The 17,217-nt window shown below is 36.1% G+C and overlaps 7 protein-coding genes across 9 annotated transcripts; 2 read left to right on the top strand and 5 right to left on the bottom strand.

The window, feature by feature from the left end:
• Positions 1–1,319: 1,319 nt before the first annotated feature.
• LOC9320354 lies at positions 1,320–2,037 on the bottom strand. Its single transcript, XM_021032495.1, has one exon. It carries the CDS (start codon positions 1,942–1,944, stop codon positions 1,555–1,557), a length of 390 nt encoding a protein of 129 aa, XP_020888154.1. The 5' UTR covers positions 1,945–2,037; the 3' UTR covers positions 1,320–1,554.
• Positions 2,038–2,151: 114 nt separating this feature from the next.
• Positions 2,152–2,894, top strand: LOC9318258. The gene has a single exon (XM_021032493.1). It carries the CDS (start codon positions 2,343–2,345, stop codon positions 2,835–2,837), a length of 495 nt encoding a protein of 164 aa, XP_020888152.1. The 5' UTR covers positions 2,152–2,342; the 3' UTR covers positions 2,838–2,894.
• Positions 2,895–3,206: 312 nt separating this feature from the next.
• On the bottom strand, positions 3,207–5,084 carry LOC9318257 (aldose 1-epimerase). 3 transcript variants are annotated; one of them, XM_021032488.1, is made up of 6 exons: positions 4,570–5,084; positions 4,441–4,490; positions 4,282–4,363; positions 4,075–4,185; positions 3,685–3,985; positions 3,207–3,566 (listed from the first exon to the last, which is right to left on the bottom strand). In XM_021032488.1, exons 1-6 carry the CDS (start codon positions 4,985–4,987, stop codon positions 3,266–3,268), a joined length of 1,263 nt encoding a protein of 420 aa, XP_020888147.1. In that variant the 5' UTR covers positions 4,988–5,084; the 3' UTR covers positions 3,207–3,265. The 3 variants fall into 3 exon arrangements, with proteins under 3 accessions (XP_020888147.1, XP_020888145.1, XP_020888146.1); XM_021032486.1 differs by having other exon boundaries at positions 3,427–3,570; positions 4,282–4,375; XM_021032487.1 differs by having other exon boundaries at positions 3,427–3,570.
• An 800-nt stretch (positions 5,085–5,884) lies between these two features.
• LOC9320353 (probable pectate lyase 7) lies at positions 5,885–8,122 on the bottom strand. The gene is made up of 4 exons (XM_002882143.2): positions 7,732–8,122; positions 6,674–7,433; positions 6,352–6,597; positions 5,885–6,265 (listed from the first exon to the last, which is right to left on the bottom strand). Exons 1-4 carry the CDS (start codon positions 7,926–7,928, stop codon positions 6,041–6,043), a joined length of 1,428 nt encoding a protein of 475 aa, XP_002882189.1. The 5' UTR covers positions 7,929–8,122; the 3' UTR covers positions 5,885–6,040.
• An 857-nt stretch (positions 8,123–8,979) lies between these two features.
• On the top strand, positions 8,980–11,172 carry LOC9318256 (mitochondrial outer membrane protein porin 1). The gene is made up of 6 exons (XM_021031911.1): positions 8,980–9,226; positions 9,624–9,691; positions 9,940–10,050; positions 10,164–10,250; positions 10,358–10,566; positions 10,653–11,172. Exons 1-6 carry the CDS (start codon positions 9,178–9,180, stop codon positions 10,957–10,959), a joined length of 831 nt encoding a protein of 276 aa, XP_020887570.1. The 5' UTR covers positions 8,980–9,177; the 3' UTR covers positions 10,960–11,172.
• A 186-nt stretch (positions 11,173–11,358) lies between these two features.
• LOC9318255 (hypersensitive-induced response protein 3) lies at positions 11,359–12,914 on the bottom strand. Its single transcript, XM_021031910.1, has 4 exons — positions 12,482–12,914; positions 12,283–12,403; positions 12,010–12,198; positions 11,359–11,925 (listed from the first exon to the last, which is right to left on the bottom strand). Exons 1-4 carry the CDS (start codon positions 12,668–12,670, stop codon positions 11,561–11,563), a joined length of 864 nt encoding a protein of 287 aa, XP_020887569.1. The 5' UTR covers positions 12,671–12,914; the 3' UTR covers positions 11,359–11,560.
• Positions 12,915–13,983: 1,069 nt separating this feature from the next.
• On the bottom strand, positions 13,984–17,178 carry LOC9318254 (receptor-like serine/threonine-protein kinase At3g01300). Its single transcript, XM_021031909.1, is given in 7 exon segments — positions 13,984–14,621; positions 14,623–14,783; positions 15,011–15,134; positions 15,227–15,363; positions 15,761–15,896; positions 15,982–16,319; positions 16,678–17,178. Coding segments are annotated over 7 exon segments (1,485 nt in total). The 5' UTR covers positions 16,910–17,178; the 3' UTR covers positions 13,984–14,264.
• Positions 17,179–17,217: the final 39 nt, after the last annotated feature.

Here is a 17,217-nt window from a genome sequence, read left to right as displayed (position 1 = left end):
ATATTGATGGTCAATGAATGGTTATTGACTTCGCTACTTGATTTTCTTTGGTCACCCATAAAATTCGTAAAAGTGTTAATTGGTATCATCTTATTCAGTATTAATGTCAAATTTCTAACGGTCAAGTATGGAATGTCAAAAAATAAGATTCTTGCTTTCTATATTTAGATATTTAATTTGTTCGTTAGCGGTTATGAGTTAACTGAATTAAGTAAAAAGATTTCAGCAATTAAAAACTTAAGAAATTACGGCCATTTTCTAGTGATTTTGGGTCTAAGACGAAGAAAATAATTTGGACCAGTAATTTTTTTTTTTTGTCATCCGAAATTAATTAGAGATCAAAAGAGCCATTCCTGAGGAATGTTGTTTACAAATATGATATGAAGCGGTTCTGTACGAATTTTTCGTGCCAGATGATCCGCTTTTACATTAGCATTGCGAGAAACTAAAGATAAAGAGAAGGATGAGAATTCTTCCTTGTCGCTCTGGAATTCCTCCAAGTACACTGAAAACGCCGGCCATTCGGTTGGAGAATACACCATCTTCACCAGGTCAGAACAGTCTGTAAGGAACTCTACCTCTTGATTATCTGCACCAATCATACACTTCATCGCCCAGAGAAAGGCCTCGAACTCGGTATGTAATGGAGATAAACTTCGACGGAGATTTGCAGCTCCCATGGTTGGCGGCTTTCCGTTTGATGATGTACATAACCATCCTGTACCGGAGAATTAATAATTGAAATTGTAAATAATCTTATTGTTATTAATTGGAAAGATAATACTAGAAACAGCAATGTCGTATGCACATATGGAAAATAGAAAGGAAAATAAACTAGAATCTTTGAGTCCGATAATATATCTCTAATTAATAAATTACATAATTTAGGTTTTTAATAAAAAAAATTAAAAACATAGTGATATTTTTTTTTTTCACCATTAAAAATATAGTGATAAAAATTTAGGTTTTGTGTATTTCCTAACTAAATTTTAGCATGTGTAATATAGTGTATGGGTTTAATTTCTCATGTCTTCTATGCTATTGAAGATTTTGTTGAAGAGCACATGATTATGTTGAGGAATATATCAACGTAACTGATCAAGTACTCCTGAATTATATTATCTTTAATGTGTTGATCCGTAACTATATTAAATAGAGTCTAAGACACATTATCATACAGAAAGAAAAAAAAAGCACATCGTCATAACCAAATCAGAAATATTCGTTTGGACAATCATTTCATTAGTTTGTATGTTATTGCGATTCACTGCAACTGTTTGTTTTTTTTTTTTTTTTTTGCAATGTCAACTATATGTATCTGCAAACTGTAATCAGTATATATTCTTATGGAAACATATTATGATCTCATAATTCATTAGTAATATTTCATTCAATTGTATTAGATACAATATTATGCAACTAATATACTATGGGGGAGTTATTCACTCCTCTCACTTGTAAAGCTAAACTCCATGGCCAAGTCGAAGCCTCCTTTAAACACAACAAAACATTAATCATACCCTAATTAATTAGATATATTAATAGTTTTTTTTGTCAGTCCCTCCCTCCGTTTAATCCGAAGTCCTTCAAAATCGATTGGATTATGGATACAGGCTTCTTGTTGTTTTTCACAGGTGCTTTCTTGAGGGCTACAACCCTGCTGAAGTTTTTGAGTTTCTTTTCGTAAGGCCTTAAGTCCATATCTTTCTTGTAAGCATTTCCAAGGTCCTTCAACATCACTTCAGATTTGCTCAACGTTTTCACCTCTGATGTCAAACCTTGAATGTTCGTTTTCTTGGCCTTTACTTCTTCCGCGATCATGGCCTCGGCTTTCTGCAAGTCTTTTTCAAATGCTTCACCGACATTTACCACTTTGCGAGCTTCATAAGCATGGAGAAAGGCGATAAGGGCCACAACGAAAAGCACGAAGGAGATCTTTGCCATGATTTTTCTAGCTCAATTTTCCCTTAACAAATCAATTTGAATTTAGATTCAAATAGTTTGTCAAAGGAAAAGAGGTGAGAAGAGATGTTAGTTATTGTGTTTTGTTTTGTTTTCTAGGGTATCTTATATACATTATTTGTGACTACTAATAGTATAGACATATTGATGGTCGAAGAATTGTATTGACTCGGTTACTCAACGTTTTTTGGCTATCCATACAATTCGCAAAATATTTACTAAAGTCAGCTAATCCAAAACTTTTAAATTAAGAGCAAATTCTACCTTCTTTTTTTAGATAATATTTTCTTGCATAAAGGGCTACCACCAAAATAAGTTTCAGTCCTTTCATATATTTCACACAGGAAGATTTGTGTTAGTTAATTTGAAACAATACAAAAATGGCAAAGAATTCTTATGCACTGTCTGGCCTAATTGTGGCCTTAGTCATCGCACTGGTATGCAACATCCATGATGCTGCAGCAAGAGACGTGAAGCTAGTGAAGCTCCGCGATGTAAAACCCGAAACTTTGAAGAAGTTGAACGGAGAGAAAGAAAGTGAAATCATGAAAGGAGAGGAGAAAAACAATCTTCTAAAGGAAATTGAGAAGGCTAAGAAAATGCTCGGAGAATTGAAAACGTTGAAGAAGCAATCAACTGGTGATATGAAAAGCGAATTGAGTTCTTTGGTGAAATCTGAATCGTTACTTAATGAAATTTCAGATTCTCTCAAGAATGGAACGTACAACCATATTAAAGCAAACATTTTTGTTGAAAAAGAATCATTTTTCTACAGAGCATGGAAGGAGAATGCCTATAATTCGGTGGTTCCGGAGAAAGAGAAAGAGTATATGTCTACCATAAAACGCATTGTCAAGTTGTTGAAGAAAACTTAGAAGAAGAATCGGTAAATTCATGATATGTAGTAACCTATAATTAACAAAAAAAAAAAATATATATATATATATATATATGATATTCAAACGCATGTCTATATGTATATATGTATGTATCTTTTATGGTTTTATTGTGTAACAAATATTTTTGTAATTAGTAATTACACTTTCTTCTAGCAAGTTCCAAATTGTATTTGGTCGACAGTACTAAAAATAATTAAATTCTTTCGATTTTTTTTGTCAAATCATCGTCATGGTCAATCAAATGGGCCTCAAAATAGATCCAAACTATTACAATTTATATTTCTCAGATCATCCCATTATTAGATTCTTTTTTTTTTTTTCATATTAAATTCTTTAACTATCAAATTGACAGAAAAGTTTTTATTAATTTTTTTTTCTGGTCGTAAACTTTCCAGAAAGTAACGTTACAAAGTTGACGGAACAATAGAAAACTTAAAGAGCATAGTATGCTTATAATTTTTCCCCGGTTCAACTATCTGCGAAGGACGATATTGGTTATTGATTGCATGTGATTCTAGACATAAACCGGAGTAAGCTTTATGAACCGATCCATTTTTATTTTTTTTCAGCCTTCCTCCGGTATAGAATTTTAGACCAGATTGGTCTGTAGACAGCTCCATTTTTATCTTCGATTTCTTGTCCACAAGCTCCACGACTTTTCTCATCTTATTTGCAACACCATCTAGACAATAATTTATACCATATATACCTGCATTCCAAAAATAAAAGAAGTAATATATTAGTTGATCCAACATAAATGATGTAAAAAATCTGTAGAGCATAAACCGGTTCAATATAGGTCCGGTTTGTTTGAAACTTTTACCCTGTCTTAAGCTCATTGATGTTGTCTTTAATAGGTCGGAGTTGGCGAAAATCGTACGGTGTTCCTTTAACGGCGAGGATTTTTCCGGTTGGAGTGAGATTATGGTCGAGGTGAGCATAACCGGAACCGAGAATTTGAATTTCTTCAGACAAGATATCTTCATTGTTATGACCACCAAGATTCCAATAAGAACGATGAACCAAATTCACCGGAGTTGCTTTCTCTTTAGCCTTTGCTTCCATCACCATTTTCAATTTGTTATCTCCTACCAGCTTATACGTCACAGTGACTTCTAGTTTCCCTATTGATTAACATTGATCTCCTTTCTCATTTTCAAAATTTTATGCATATAAAAAAGATAGTAGAATAAAGTGTTTAAGAATAAATAACCTTGATGATCGCCATCAGGACTTGTGTATCTGAAAACAATATAAGGTTTTTTGCCATTATTGTTGTGTTTCTTAACTGTCCAAATCACATCGCCAGACTCTTTCGTCACACCTGATTAATTGTAGAAAAGTGTTAATTAATTATGAATTTATGATTTATGAAGTTCCACTTAAATAAATAGAACGTAATTAATTAAAACAAATTTACCATGTTTGCCATCGTTTACAACGGTCTTTTCCCTTTTATTGGCTACACGTGCCAACGTCACTCCACAAAATACCGTATCATTCTGATTACAAAGCTAAATCTCTTTTCAAGATCTGATACCAAAATTAATTTTCTCTAAAAGTAAAGTTTTTTACTTACCATGTAGTCATTGACGCTGTCATATCCAAGAACAATGTCCTCTATTTTTCCTGGAAGTTACTCGAATTTCACTGAATAATGTATAAGAATACGTATAAAACGATATATATATATGATTGGTCCACTAACCATTTTTATTGGGGAAAAGGAGAGACATGATAGAAGCACCCCGGTTTGTAAATTTGGCCGTTAGATTCCCCTTCTTTAGCTCGTGTACCCCCAACGTCTTCTTTTTGTCATCGTCATCACCACCATCATCTTTATTATCATCATCATCATGGTCATCGTCTCCATCATTATCATGATCATGATCTTGATCATTATTATCATTGTCATGATCATTATCATCGTCATGGTCATCGTGATCTTCATTATCATCGTCGTGATCATCATCATTTACCTTACTAATCGAGCGATCAGTTACTCCTCCTTTGACTTTCTTCAGATCAGTCGATTTCTCTTCGTTGTTGTCAGCGAGTGAGACACTAACCATGACTCCTATTGTAACCAAAAGAACCAAACACACTAAACTTGAAATCCTAACCATTTTTTCAGTTTTTTTTCCTTCTTGTATGTGTTTGTAAAACTGTGAGTGACTCTAATTTCTTCGTGGATATTTATAGGCGGTGTATTTTTCTTAGTCCTATTTTCTTTTGGAAGAAACACACTATTTCGAGTATTACTAGTCACCATCTTTTTGTATTATATTTTGATTTATTCAAAATTTAAATTACTAAATAGTATATATATATATATATATATACTGACAACATATCTAAATGAGTTTAATTTGTTAAAAAAAAAAAAACTTTAAGTCGCTGATGAAAGAAAAAATAATAATGCTGAGATCTTCTACAATATAAGCAATATCTAAGTGTTGTTTATTTTTTTATATTGTAGTGCGGCATGAATCACCACAACACTTATTGGTGCTATTTGTAATTCTTTTTCTTGGTTGTGCGGCTTGTGCCTTTTGTCATTTGCACTCAAAATTTTGATAATGTTGACAAATATGAAACTGATAAATAATTAGATTTGAGCCTACTAATAAGGTTTTTAGCTTGTCGGTATTATCAGATAAAAAAAAAAAAAAGTAAGATCTTCGACGATTTCGGCAGTATGCCAGTATCCATGCTCGATATTCTTTTTGTTTAACAATTAAAACTTGCGCTGCATGTCACTGAACACTAATCACTATAGATTTTTGTTAAAACTATTATTTGGTACATACAATTTAAAAGAAAAATAATATGCTGGTAATAAAAAAAAACTTGTTGTATGAATTTATTTGGTTTATGAAACTATACGTTGAAGTGATTCTTAAGTCTTTGCTATATGTATTTCGTCAAGTCATCGTTTTTGAAATTAATTACCTTAGTTCTAATTTTCATATATCCTTGCAAAAAAACAGATTAACGAGCACAACAAAACATACACAAACAAATTAGAGTTACAAAGTATCAAGCCGTTCGCATATATTCTTTACACAGAGACTTTTTCATAAATTAGAATAATTTCCATTTTACCCCATGATTTTGTCAGTTCTTATATAGATAGGCCTAGATACAAAGAGAAAAAAATTAGTAGTGAGTTATATTTTTTAGCATGCTTTTCCGACCCGGCAATCCAATGCTCCGGCGTATTTGGTAAGCTTAGAAACGGCCACACCATGTTTGGGCTTAATCATCTGTTGCCTAGAGTGCGAACACTTGAAATGAGGATTTCCAGATTGTCTGAAATATGCATTGTTCATGAATACATCTTTCTCGGATCTCCAGTTCCAGTTTTTCCATTCACTTTCTGAAGCATAATCCCTCTTTGTCACCTATATACACATGTTTTCTATTAGTTTCAAAACTCAAACTTTGATTTGATATGTGCACACTCAAATCATTTTGAAATGTTTTGTACCTCTCTGTAGTGTTGTTTGTGAGGAGGAGCGATGAAACGGTTTCCATGGCTGAGAATGGTAGGACCTTGGCTACCACCGATCGCGTAAAGCTCCCAATGAGTGTAGTCATTGTTGACAACGTGGACGAAACCCCATCGGATCCTAGGCATCCTCTGGACAAGTCCTTTACCGAAATGGTTGTAAGCCACTGTGACTTGCATCTTCTTGTCATCCATGTTGTTGTCTTGTGCACCAAGCAACATCACCTAAAGACATAACAAATTCCTTTGAGTTGTCATTAATAGTATAACGATCGAGTTAATTAGGTTGTGAAAGGCTCACATCGTTGTGGTGGGTGAAATGAGAGTTAGAGATGGTGATTGCGGTGGAACCCATTATAGCGTCGATGAGGCCATCTTGGCATTTAGACATAGAAATGTGGTCAAGCCAAATGTTTGTTGCCCCGAAGATAGAGATACCATCTCCATCAGCCCGTCCTCTTTGCCCAAAGTGGTCAATCGAATCTCTTATCATACCACCACTGCTTTGCACGATGTGGTGGATGTGAAGCCCATGGATGATGATATTGTGCACATACTGCATCGTAATACCGGCACCATATGCGATGTGCACGTTAGCGCCACGAGCATCGATTGTCTTGTGACTAGCAATCATCAGCTCTTGGTTTAACCTAATGCTCATATCGTGCTTAAAAATGATCCATAGAGGTTCTTTCTGGATCACAGCGTGACGTAGTGTTCCAGGTCTAGGGTTCACCATATCATCGTCTCTGGGGCTCGTGACCACATATATACGGCCGCGTTTGCCTCCTGTGGTCCTGTAACCAAACCCACGGACACAATGAACGAGCTTCTTGCGACGCCTGGCCCAATCGGGCTGGCAACGCCAGCATTTATCAATCGGGTTGCTTGCGGTGCAAGGTCCCTTTAGCTTGCTCCATTTTCCTTTTCCTTTTCCCTTGCCCCTACCGGTTAGGCTCCGCCTTGTGCTGTTTGTCGGACTAGAAATCATCTCAATGACGTCTTCTTCCTCGGAAGCGACCGCCTTCTCTTCCTCGGTCCCCTCGACATCAGTCGAGTTGCTGAAGATATACACCAAACCAAAACCATCATAAAACCAACATCCTTTTTACAAACAAAAAAATGGAGGAAGAAGAATTTTAAACAACACATTCTTTTAACTTTCAAACTGAAATCTATAATTTTCAATCCTTGTTAAAACTTCTACCAATAAAGATTTGTATTTTAATTTAAATGAAATCAGAATAAACTAATCCAAACCGTTCTCTCTTCATCACAATCAAGCCTGGTTAATTTCAACGAGACAAATCGGTAGGATTCAAAAGCAATGCATATATATAGAGATAATATTTGACTTACTCGTAATGACGCTCGTGGAAGTGGTCGACGATCTCATAAGGGTCGGGATGGTAAGCCATAAGGGTATGTTTACGAGCTTCATTGGCCTTATTTACCCAATAATCATCGGTCTCATCAGCAACATTGGCTCGTATGGTCGGAATCAAACTGGCAATACAAAACACACACACTAATTTGAAAAGCCTAGCTGTCTCCATTTTATTTGATTACCCCTTTTTCACAGAAACAGTTTAGATCAGTTTTTTTTTTTTTTTTTTTTTTTAAGGGGTAATCTTTTTATATATTGAAATATATGTGGAGAACTGCTAAGCTTTAAACATGGCTTTAGGTCGTTATTTCTGTTTGACCTAAAAGCCTTTTTTGGTAGATGAATCGTATTGCGAAGTTTGACAAACATGAATGTTGGTGTTTAAATAATGATAAAAACCTGATGAAGAAAGTTAACTTCTATATTTAGAAAGTTTTCCCGTTATGTATGGAAAGCCACCATAATTTACTTGTGGACAGCTTTCTTTGTTTTTCTTTAATCAATTAATTTTTCATCTCCTTGTTTTTTGTTCGTTTCCTATATTTGGATATTTCTATGGAGAAAGTAACATTATGGTTTCTCAATGTTTTCGACCAATTTTAGCAACAACACAGTTCCGTTTACATTCTCATAATAAGCATCTAAAGTAGTGAAAATATCAGACTGCGTGTAATATAAATTGTTACCATAAGGGATTGAAGGTAAAAAAAAAGTTGTTGACTAATCGTTTACTATATCACTCAGATACTCACTTAAATAGTCGGCATAGTTGTTATTCATTATACAAATCACATTCGATTATTCATTACTAGAGTAAACGATCAAAGTTAGAATAAATGAGCAAACAAACCGAGTAGACAACTAATTACATGGTTTACAGACTAATTGATTAATTAAAAACTCAACCGATTAGTCAATAAACCGAAACATTAAACTGTAAACCGATTGATGAACCGTTCGATCTATCGGTATAGTTGAATCAATTTTCCACCAAATATAGAACCGGTTTATTACTCGTTCCAAGACAAAACCGAGCCACCAAAATAAAACGATTCTCTCATTTTAGGCGTGGAAAGAGAAAAGGGTAAGTAAGTAAACGACGCCGCTTGATTGCCACGTAATAAATGAGAAGAGGCATATAATAGATAATTATTCTTGGTCAGTGGGGAATAAATATATGGACGGCTATGGATAAGGAATAGTGAAGGAAGCGAGTCTCGATCCAACGGCTGATATAATTTTGCTTGATAAACAGGAAAAAATCTCCTTCTCTGATAATTCGGAAATAAAAAAGAAAATTAGGGTTTTCTTCAGTCTCTCATATAGACAGACGCCCACATCGTCTTCCAGCTCTTCCTCTTTCGATTCGACTCATAAGAACATCCTCCTCCTCCTCCAACTTTCTCAGATAAGCAACAATGGTGAAAGGTCCTGGTCTCTACACCGAAATCGGCAAAAAAGCCAGAGGTACCTTATAATCTCTCTCCCTCGGCTTCTCTTTCATTGCGTTGAATTGACTCTGTTTGCGGCGTAGACGATCTGATGGATGGATGCTAATTAGGGTTCCGTTCGGTGTTCCAATCTGGATTTGGTTTAGATATTCCTGAAATTTCTTAGGATTTTGCATGCGAAGATTTCGTGTAGAGATTCACAAGTGATATTTGTAATTCCTTGGGTTCAAATGTCTCCGTCACTCTCGTTCAAGCTCTACCTTTCTCGATCTTATTTTGTGTTATTCGAATTTGATCCCCGATTTGTTTATCTGGCTTCTGTGATTCTCTTTCGTCTCTCACCATTTAAGTCGTCTCCTTTGAGAGAATGTTTTGTATGTCTATAAAAATGTTGCTCTGCTGTGTATTTTCAGATCTTCTGTACAAGGACCACAACAGTGACCAGAAATTCAGTATCACCACTTTCTCTCCTGCCGGTGTTGTAAGTTTCTTCTATTCGACTTTCTTCTCTTTTTAATAATCTTCATTCAAGTATCAGCTCTCTATTGTTATAGTTGATTAGGGTTTTAATGGAATGTGGTCTTCTCTATCTATTCTGTTTCTATTGATTAGCTTGTGAGTCTTCTGTTGAATTAGCATTTAACAAATTTTTTACGTACTTCTTTTATTTCATGTGATTGTGAAAATTGAATTTCTCATAATCTGGCTCTTTCTTTGTTTACCCTGTAGGCCATCACCTCAACCGGAACTAAGAAAGGTGACTTATTGTTGGGAGATGTAGCTTTCCAATCGAGGCAAAAGAACATTACTACTGATTTGAAAGTTTGCACTGATTCTACTGTATGTATATCTGTGTACCCAATTTCATCTCTTATTTTTGCTGTATACGAGTTATAGTTTTCTGTTTAGTTGTTGGGCTACTCACCTTTCAACTTTGTGTGTATTGGTTTCAGGTTCTGATCACTGCTACGGTTGATGAGGCTGCACCTGGACTGAAGTCAATCTTCAGCTTCAAGGTTCCTGACCAAAATTCTGGCAAGGTATTTTAATAAGCTACACAAGAATCTATCTTTTATATAGTTTTAAAGTTTGATCAGTTGGGCATAATTTGGCTTCTCTAACTTTAGATTCTCGTGGTGTTCGACAGATTGAACTTCAATACTTGCATGACTATGCCGGTATCAGCACGAGCATGGGATTGACTCAGAACCCAACTGTCAACTTCTCCGGTGTGATTGGCACTAATGTCTTGGCTGTTGGTACTGATGTTTCATTCGACACCAAGTCTGGAAATTTCACCAAGATCAATGCTGGTTTAAGCTTCACCAAGGATGACTTAATTGCATCCCTTACTGTGTAAGTGATTTATAGTGAGAAATTTGGATTAAAGATGGGGTTGTCAGTGTTACAATTTAATATCTTTTGATTTCGTTGTTTGTTAGGAATGAGAAGGGCGATCTATTGAATGCATCTTACTATCACATTGTGAACCCGCTTTTCAACACTGCGGTTGGAGCCGAAGTGAGCCACAAGTTCTCTAGCAAGGACAACACCATAACTGTTGGAACACAGCACTCGCTTGACCCCTTGACCTCTGTGAAGGCTCGTGTCAATAGTGCGGGTATTGCAAGTGCGCTCATTCAACACGAGTGGAAGCCCAAGTCGTTCTTCACAATCTCTGGGGAAGTCGACACAAAGTCCATTGACAAGAGTGCTAAAGTTGGATTGGCTCTCGCACTCAAGCCTTGAAACTGAGATGAAAGAAGAAGTTGCCATAGCTTTTTAACTAGTTTCTTTCTACGTACTCTGTTTTTCTCTGCTTGGTTCATGGTTTTAAGGGGGGTACTAGTACTGATCTTTCCCATTTCTTTGTCGGATTTGTAGAAGAATAAAAAGGTTGAAAACGGATCATCTTGAGATGGTGATGATGAAACGATAAGATCCTATTCTGGCTTCTCTTTTTATTTGCCATGTCATAACGAAAATTGAATATTCAGATGTGAGTGTGTGTTAAGTAAGTGGACATGAATCCAGAGAGTTGAATGATATGGGCTTTTCAATTCAGGCCCACGTGTTCATCGATCAGGTTAGTAGGAAACAAAAGGCTCATTATTATTATATTAGTTCATTGCCACAAAAGTCCGCCGATTGAAAGATTTGATTTTTTCTCTCGCACACTGAAATTTATATTGACTTTTAAGAAAGATACACAACTCACAGAAGAGATAGGTACAAACATAAATACATAATGACAAATCACAATCAGTACACCATTATATATTTACCTTTTTTTAATAAAAAAGATACAAAAGTATTAAAAGAGACGACCAAAACAATTTGACTTGAGTGATTAGGAGGAGGAGGCATTGTTGGCCTGTAATAATCCATTTCGAATCTGCGTTGCCACGTCAGAGACGGCGCCGGGACCGTGAGGGATAAACACGGCCGAGGCTTTAGAAGTTGCTCCGATATCTCTCATTGTGTCAAAGTACTGAGTCATCATCACCATGTCCAACACATCCTTGGCTGACGTCCCTGGCACGTTTCCTGCGAACCCTAGAACACTGTCTCTCAGACCGTCCACGATCGCTTGTCTCTGCCGAGCGATTCCGAGTCCCGACAGGTACTTTGACTCTGCTTCACCCTCTGCTCTTTTGATCTGAATGATTTTCTCAGCCTCTGCTTTTTCGTTCGCTGCCACTCTCATCCTCGCCGCTGTAACAACAATTAATTAATTTGAGGATTTTGCCCAATATTTGTCCAGACTTTGATATAGGGTTTTATGATTTGAGGACTTACCGGCGTTGATTTCGTTCATGGCACGTTTAACCTGTTGATCAGGCTCGATGTCGATGATTAGGGTTTGAAGGATCTCGTAACCATAAGCAGTCATGGCTTTGTCTAGCTCTTCTTCCACAGATTTGGCGATTTCATTCTTCTGCTCGAACACATCGTCCAAGTTCAGCTTTGGAACACATGCTCTGATCACTGACAAACAAAATCAACATCAATAACTACTTAAAGACTTTCCGCATGACTCTGTATTGAGAAATGAAGAGTAGATATATATACCATCAAAGACGTAGGCTTTGATTTGGGTGGTTGGATTGCTGAGTCTGTAAAAAGCATCACTTGCCTTGTCAACCAAGACTCTGTATTGTATGGATGCAACAACTGTCACAAACACATTGTCCTGAAACATAATCATAGATGAATTAATATAATGATCCACTAGAAGAAGATTTGCATATGTACGTTCAATGTTACTTACCTTTGTTTTGGTTTCACACTGAACATCCAGTTGCTGAAGACGGAGGGTCAGTGTACCGGCGACGTAATCACCGATGACCCAGGGAACAAACTGGAGACCTGGATTAAGTATTTTTTGGAATTTGCCAAATCTCTCCTTGACCGCAACATCTGATTGCTTCACAAGCACGCAACAGAAAAGATTTCCCATTAATTCTTCAGAACTAAGAACAAGAAGCAAGAAGATTATGAATCGACTATAATTCTTAATTTGTCTCTGTGTAAGTTTGTGGAAGAGAAGAAAGTCGCAGGAGTGTTATATAGATAAAAGGATAAAGATGATCATGTCAAGTTGTCATGTAGTTGTACTACTCCTCGGAAATTTCCTATTTATTATTCAATAGTGGCATTTTCATTGAAAAGTCAAATTGTTTATATCTTGGAGAAAAATCAATATTAAATTTGATAACTATTTGACATTTCTTAACAATAACTTTTTTATTTTTAATTCTTTTTGGTTTAGGCGAAATATTATTTTCATTATATACCTCAAATTATACAAACCACAGATTTAAACTATTTGCTAGTATTTTAAAATCTCTAATTTCCGTGATTGGTATCTTCACCTAACATTAATGCAAATTATGTTGGTCTTATGATTAAATGACAGTTTTTACTCGGGAGATTTGTTTTACGAGTATATAAAAAAAAAAGAATCGAATATACTTCAATCGAAAAGAAGAGGATAATTGTATCGTTGAATATACTACAGAGCCCTGTCAGACACCAATAATCAAGAGTTATCTAATAGGAGTAGTAGTATATACTTTTTGATTGAGTAAACGAGTTGTCTATACATTGTACGTATGTTCTTATATATATTTTAAAATGTTCAAATTCAACAAAATGTAGGAGAATAAAGTGGAGTGGGCTTTATTTATATTAGTCTGCAGCTGTTATGTGTAGATTTTCGTAATGATATGCTAAAACAAGATGGTTCTAATTCTACTAATATATATCTAATTTTTGTTTTAATATTTACTTTCTGTTTGCTGCAAAATGGTGGAGGTGGTAACCGAAATTATGGAAATTTGGAACGGTCCATTATATTTAAATTACATAGTTGAATGTTTTATAATTATGATGTTAATATACAAATCTTCAAGTTTGGTAGTGTGCAAAGTATATCTTACTGTAATCCTTTCTTTATGAATGGAAAACCCAGATGACCAAAAATAAATCATCAAGTTACACAATAAAAGTTAAATCAAACAGATTACAAAAAAAAGTAAACAAATTATTTGTATATAAAAGTCGTTGGTCCTTGCGGCTCTCGCATGTTTGACAAAGAATGTGGATAACTTGTATGCGAGTATAAAAGTTGCACGTAAGAAAAGTTGTCAATTCTTTTTGGTCGTCTAAATAATATGACATATTCTTTTATATTTTAATTATTCGATTATCGACAAGTAGATAAGTCCAAAAGATCAAAAAGAAGAAAATTTTCAAAATGTCAAAGCAAAATGTCTCTCACCCACATTTTCCAATACCATTCTTGATATCTTACATTGAAGAAGTGGTTGCGTGCTGGTGAAGCGATTCAAAACGACTAATACATAATGACAATATTACCCTAGCAGAGATTTGTTCAAGAGTACACAACAGACGAAGAAACATGAGGTCACATACACAACTTCGGATCTTCTTCGGAACAACCTTAATTTCCCTTCTTAAAATCGGTTAAGAATATCGGTTTTACATCGGTTAAAAAAGACGTTTGCTTGCGTCCACAATAAAGAGCCAATCTAAGTAGTTGCACCTTTAGGCTTAGGAGACGGAATCTGATGACGATAAGGCGACGAACCAGCTTGACCATGAGGACTAGACAATGTCCGAAACACTGGTGGTTGCCCGTTTCTTGATCCGAATCCACGACCCGATGACCCAGACACAGACCCAGCTTTCAAACGTTCAGCTTGCATAGTCTGGAAGTAATAAGAAGCGCTAGCCATGTCCTTGAGGTGTGGGAGAGGCTTAAGGACTTCCACCACTTCACTCATTTTGGGTCTTATTTTGGAGTCACGGCTAAGGCATTGTGCTGCAAGCTGAGTCACTTTTTGTGCTCCCTTAACTGAGAAATGACCCTCTAGCCTCGGATCAAGTAACCCGGTAGAATCTTCTTTTGTCCAGGAGATGCGGTCTCGCCCATTCAACGAGGTTGTGTTCACCATTTGGTCGGTTTTTGTCCATAGATCTTCTACCAGTCAGCATTTCAAGAAGAACCACACCGAAACTGTAGACATCGCTTTTTGATGTCAAGTGACCTAAGGAGTAAAAAGCGGGTAGTAGTTATATATAATCTCAAACCACAGAAATTTAATCCACGTTTCATCATAGTACTACTTTGCACCAACCAAAGAAAATTAATGAACATTGATGCAAATATCAAATGGGCAGTGTCCAACTCGGTTTCTAACTATCTATATTCAACCATAGAGAGAAGAAACAAGCAGAGGAGTGGATGAAATGCAAAGACCAAAACAAGACTTACCGGTCATTACATACTCGGGAGCAGCGTAACCATAAGTGCCCATGACGCGAGTAGACACATGAGTTTTGCCTTCATCAGGAGCATCTTTGGCAAGCCCAAAATCTGATAATTTAGCATTGTAGTCCTGGAATTGGGAAATGGTAAGAGTTTAGAAGCAAAGAAACAGACATGTATATAAGATGTTGATCCCTTGATTTAAAGAAGAGGAAAACATACTGCATCCAGTAAAATATTTGAGGTTTTGAAATCTCGATAAATAACCGGCTTTAAAGCTTCTTCGTGAAGGAAACTGAGACCCTTTGCAGCACCTAAGGCAATCTTCATCCGAATTGACCACGGAAGAGGCAACGACCCTTCAACACGAAGCAAAAGTTAATTCACAAAGAGAAAGATTTAACATTAATTATAACTGAAAAGATAAATCATACAAAATCTTGAAACTAGAACAATGAATGTAAGGGATTTAGTTATTGCTTTCTGGGTCAATATAGTCAAGTAATAAAAACCATCAAAGATGGCAGTAAAAGGTACCAACTTTAACAATTTCGAGTAGAAAGGTTCCAACATTAACAATATAAAGTAGAAATGTTCCAGTTTTAACTATATAGAATCTAAGGGTTCCAACTTTAACAATATGGAGTAGACATATCTTTAATTGTAAACACTTGTTATCTATATCGAAAACAAAGAAAGGCAAGAATTTAACTTCACAGTATAGTTAGAATATGAAGATTGTAGTAGTTTACTTACTTCTGAAAAGGTGATTCTCCAAACTTCCTCGAGGCATAAACTCATAAACCAGTAGCCTTTGATCATCTTCGATACAATAACCCACCAGTTTAACAAGATTGGGATGAAGAAGATTACCGAGATAATTAATCTCAGCCTGCAAACACACAAACAGAAACCTTTAGTTGTATGCTCAGTTGTAGGAAAAGATAAATGGAAAAGAAGAGAAGGAAGGATCTTACAAGCCACTCTTTATGACCCTGAAGTCCATCAGGATTTAAGGTTTTGACGGCTACAGTGAGCCCAGTACCAGGCTTAACAGGAGCAGTTCCGTTCTCCTCGACCCACCCTTTGAAGACACAACCAAAGCCACCTTCTCCGAGAAGACTTTCGGGTCTGAAATTTCTAGTAGCCAACTTGAGATCAATGAAAGTAAACTTCTTTAAGTGAGAATAGATCTTAAGTTCTTCACTTATCATTGGAGTGGACAAAGAGCTTTCTGCATTGCTAGTTGTAGTGGTAGAAGAGACAGGGCCAACCGGTTGGTCATTTGATTTCACAATTGCGGACTGACTTCCCGCTGTTCAGTCATCACAAAACCATTCAAATTGTCAGTTCTGCACAATAATGGATCTGACTAAGCACATGATATCCTATCGAAATATCACCTGAGGTATACATTATAGTTTGAAGTAGCTTAAATTCTCAAAGTTAGGTAAACCAACCACAATGACATTAAAGGTTTTGTTCAGTTTGTCAAATGGGGGGAAATAAAAAAACCCTAGATGGAAACATAAGTCTTGTGACAATTATAGAAACAAAAATTAAGAAGATTACATCTCAAAAGGAAGGGTTTTTATTAACTCAACGGCACAGAAAATCCTATATTGAGAACAAATTAGACCAGAGAAGAGAAGACCCAGAAGAAGAAACAATACCAGTGCTTGTAGAGAGACTGAGAGAGCTATCAACGTCTGAGGCTGAAGAAACGCAACAGACTATAAACCTAAATTTGACCCAACACCCATTAGCTTCTTCTTCTTCTTCGTCTACATGTTCAGTGTTTCTGACATTGTTCTTCTTCTTCCTCCTCCTCTTCTTCTTCTTATCACTCTCATTAGATGTCTTCGATTGCCAATTCTCCATAACTTTGACAGAATCTAAACCCATCTCTCCCAAAACCAGTTAAAACGGAGAACAACAACAAAAAGGATGGAACTTGATCAGACCACGAACCAGAGGAAACAAAAAAAAACCAAGCGAATTAGAGAGAAAATAAGAAGAATCCCAGTAAGAGGAAATTTTGATCTTGGCGAGAAGAAGAAGTAAGATTCACTTAGGAAAAAAAAAGAGGAGGTCGCGTAACTTTAGTCAAAAAGGGAATTTGATGTCTGTGGAGAGAGAAGACGAAGATGAAGAAGAAGAAGAAGAGACGGGCAAGGCGGGCAAGAGAGAGAGAGAGAGAGAGTGATTGGGGC

The sequence above is a fragment of the Arabidopsis lyrata genome (genome assembly GCF_000004255.2).
Source record: "Arabidopsis lyrata subsp. lyrata unplaced genomic scaffold ARALYscaffold_3, whole genome shotgun sequence".
Lineage (NCBI taxonomy): Eukaryota > Viridiplantae > Streptophyta > Magnoliopsida > Brassicales > Brassicaceae > Arabidopsis > Arabidopsis lyrata.
Note: the sequence above shows the minus strand (reverse complement) of the source record. Positions and strands in the feature narration are given on the sequence as shown.

Coding starts and splice junctions, on each gene's coding strand:
- LOC9320354 (XM_021032495.1), bottom strand. CDS start 1,944: ATGGCAAAGATCTCCTTCGTGCTTTTCGTTGTGGCCCTTATCGCCTTT.
- LOC9318258 (XM_021032493.1), top strand. CDS start 2,343: ATGGCAAAGAATTCTTATGCACTGTCTGGCCTAATTGTGGCCTTAGTC.
- LOC9318257 (XM_021032488.1), bottom strand. CDS start 4,987: ATGGTTAGGATTTCAAGTTTAGTGTGTTTGGTTCTTTTGGTTACAATA. Junction 4,491..4,569: donor CCTTTTCCCCAATAAAAATG/GTTAGTGGACCA, acceptor AGTAACTTCCAG/GAAAAATAGAGGACATTGTT. Junction 4,364..4,440: donor ACAGCGTCAATGACTACATG/GTAAGTAAAAAA, acceptor CTTTGTAATCAG/AATGATACGGTATTTTGTGG.
- LOC9320353 (XM_002882143.2), bottom strand. CDS start 7,928: ATGGAGACAGCTAGGCTTTTCAAATTAGTGTGTGTGTTTTGTATTGCC. Junction 6,598..6,673: donor ATTTCACCCACCACAACGAT/GTGAGCCTTTCA, acceptor TTATGTCTTTAG/GTGATGTTGCTTGGTGCACA. Junction 6,266..6,351: donor ACAAACAACACTACAGAGAG/GTACAAAACATT, acceptor ATGTGTATATAG/GTGACAAAGAGGGATTATGC.
- LOC9318256 (XM_021031911.1), top strand. CDS start 9,178: ATGGTGAAAGGTCCTGGTCTCTACACCGAAATCGGCAAAAAAGCCAGA. Junction 9,227..9,623: donor AATCGGCAAAAAAGCCAGAG/GTACCTTATAAT, acceptor GTGTATTTTCAG/ATCTTCTGTACAAGGACCAC. Junction 9,692..9,939: donor CTTTCTCTCCTGCCGGTGTT/GTAAGTTTCTTC, acceptor TTTACCCTGTAG/GCCATCACCTCAACCGGAAC.
- LOC9318255 (XM_021031910.1), bottom strand. CDS start 12,670: ATGGGAAATCTTTTCTGTTGCGTGCTTGTGAAGCAATCAGATGTTGCG. Junction 12,199..12,282: donor CAAAGCCTACGTCTTTGATG/GTATATATATCT, acceptor TTTGTTTGTCAG/TGATCAGAGCATGTGTTCCA. Junction 11,926..12,009: donor CATGAACGAAATCAACGCCG/GTAAGTCCTCAA, acceptor TTGTTGTTACAG/CGGCGAGGATGAGAGTGGCA.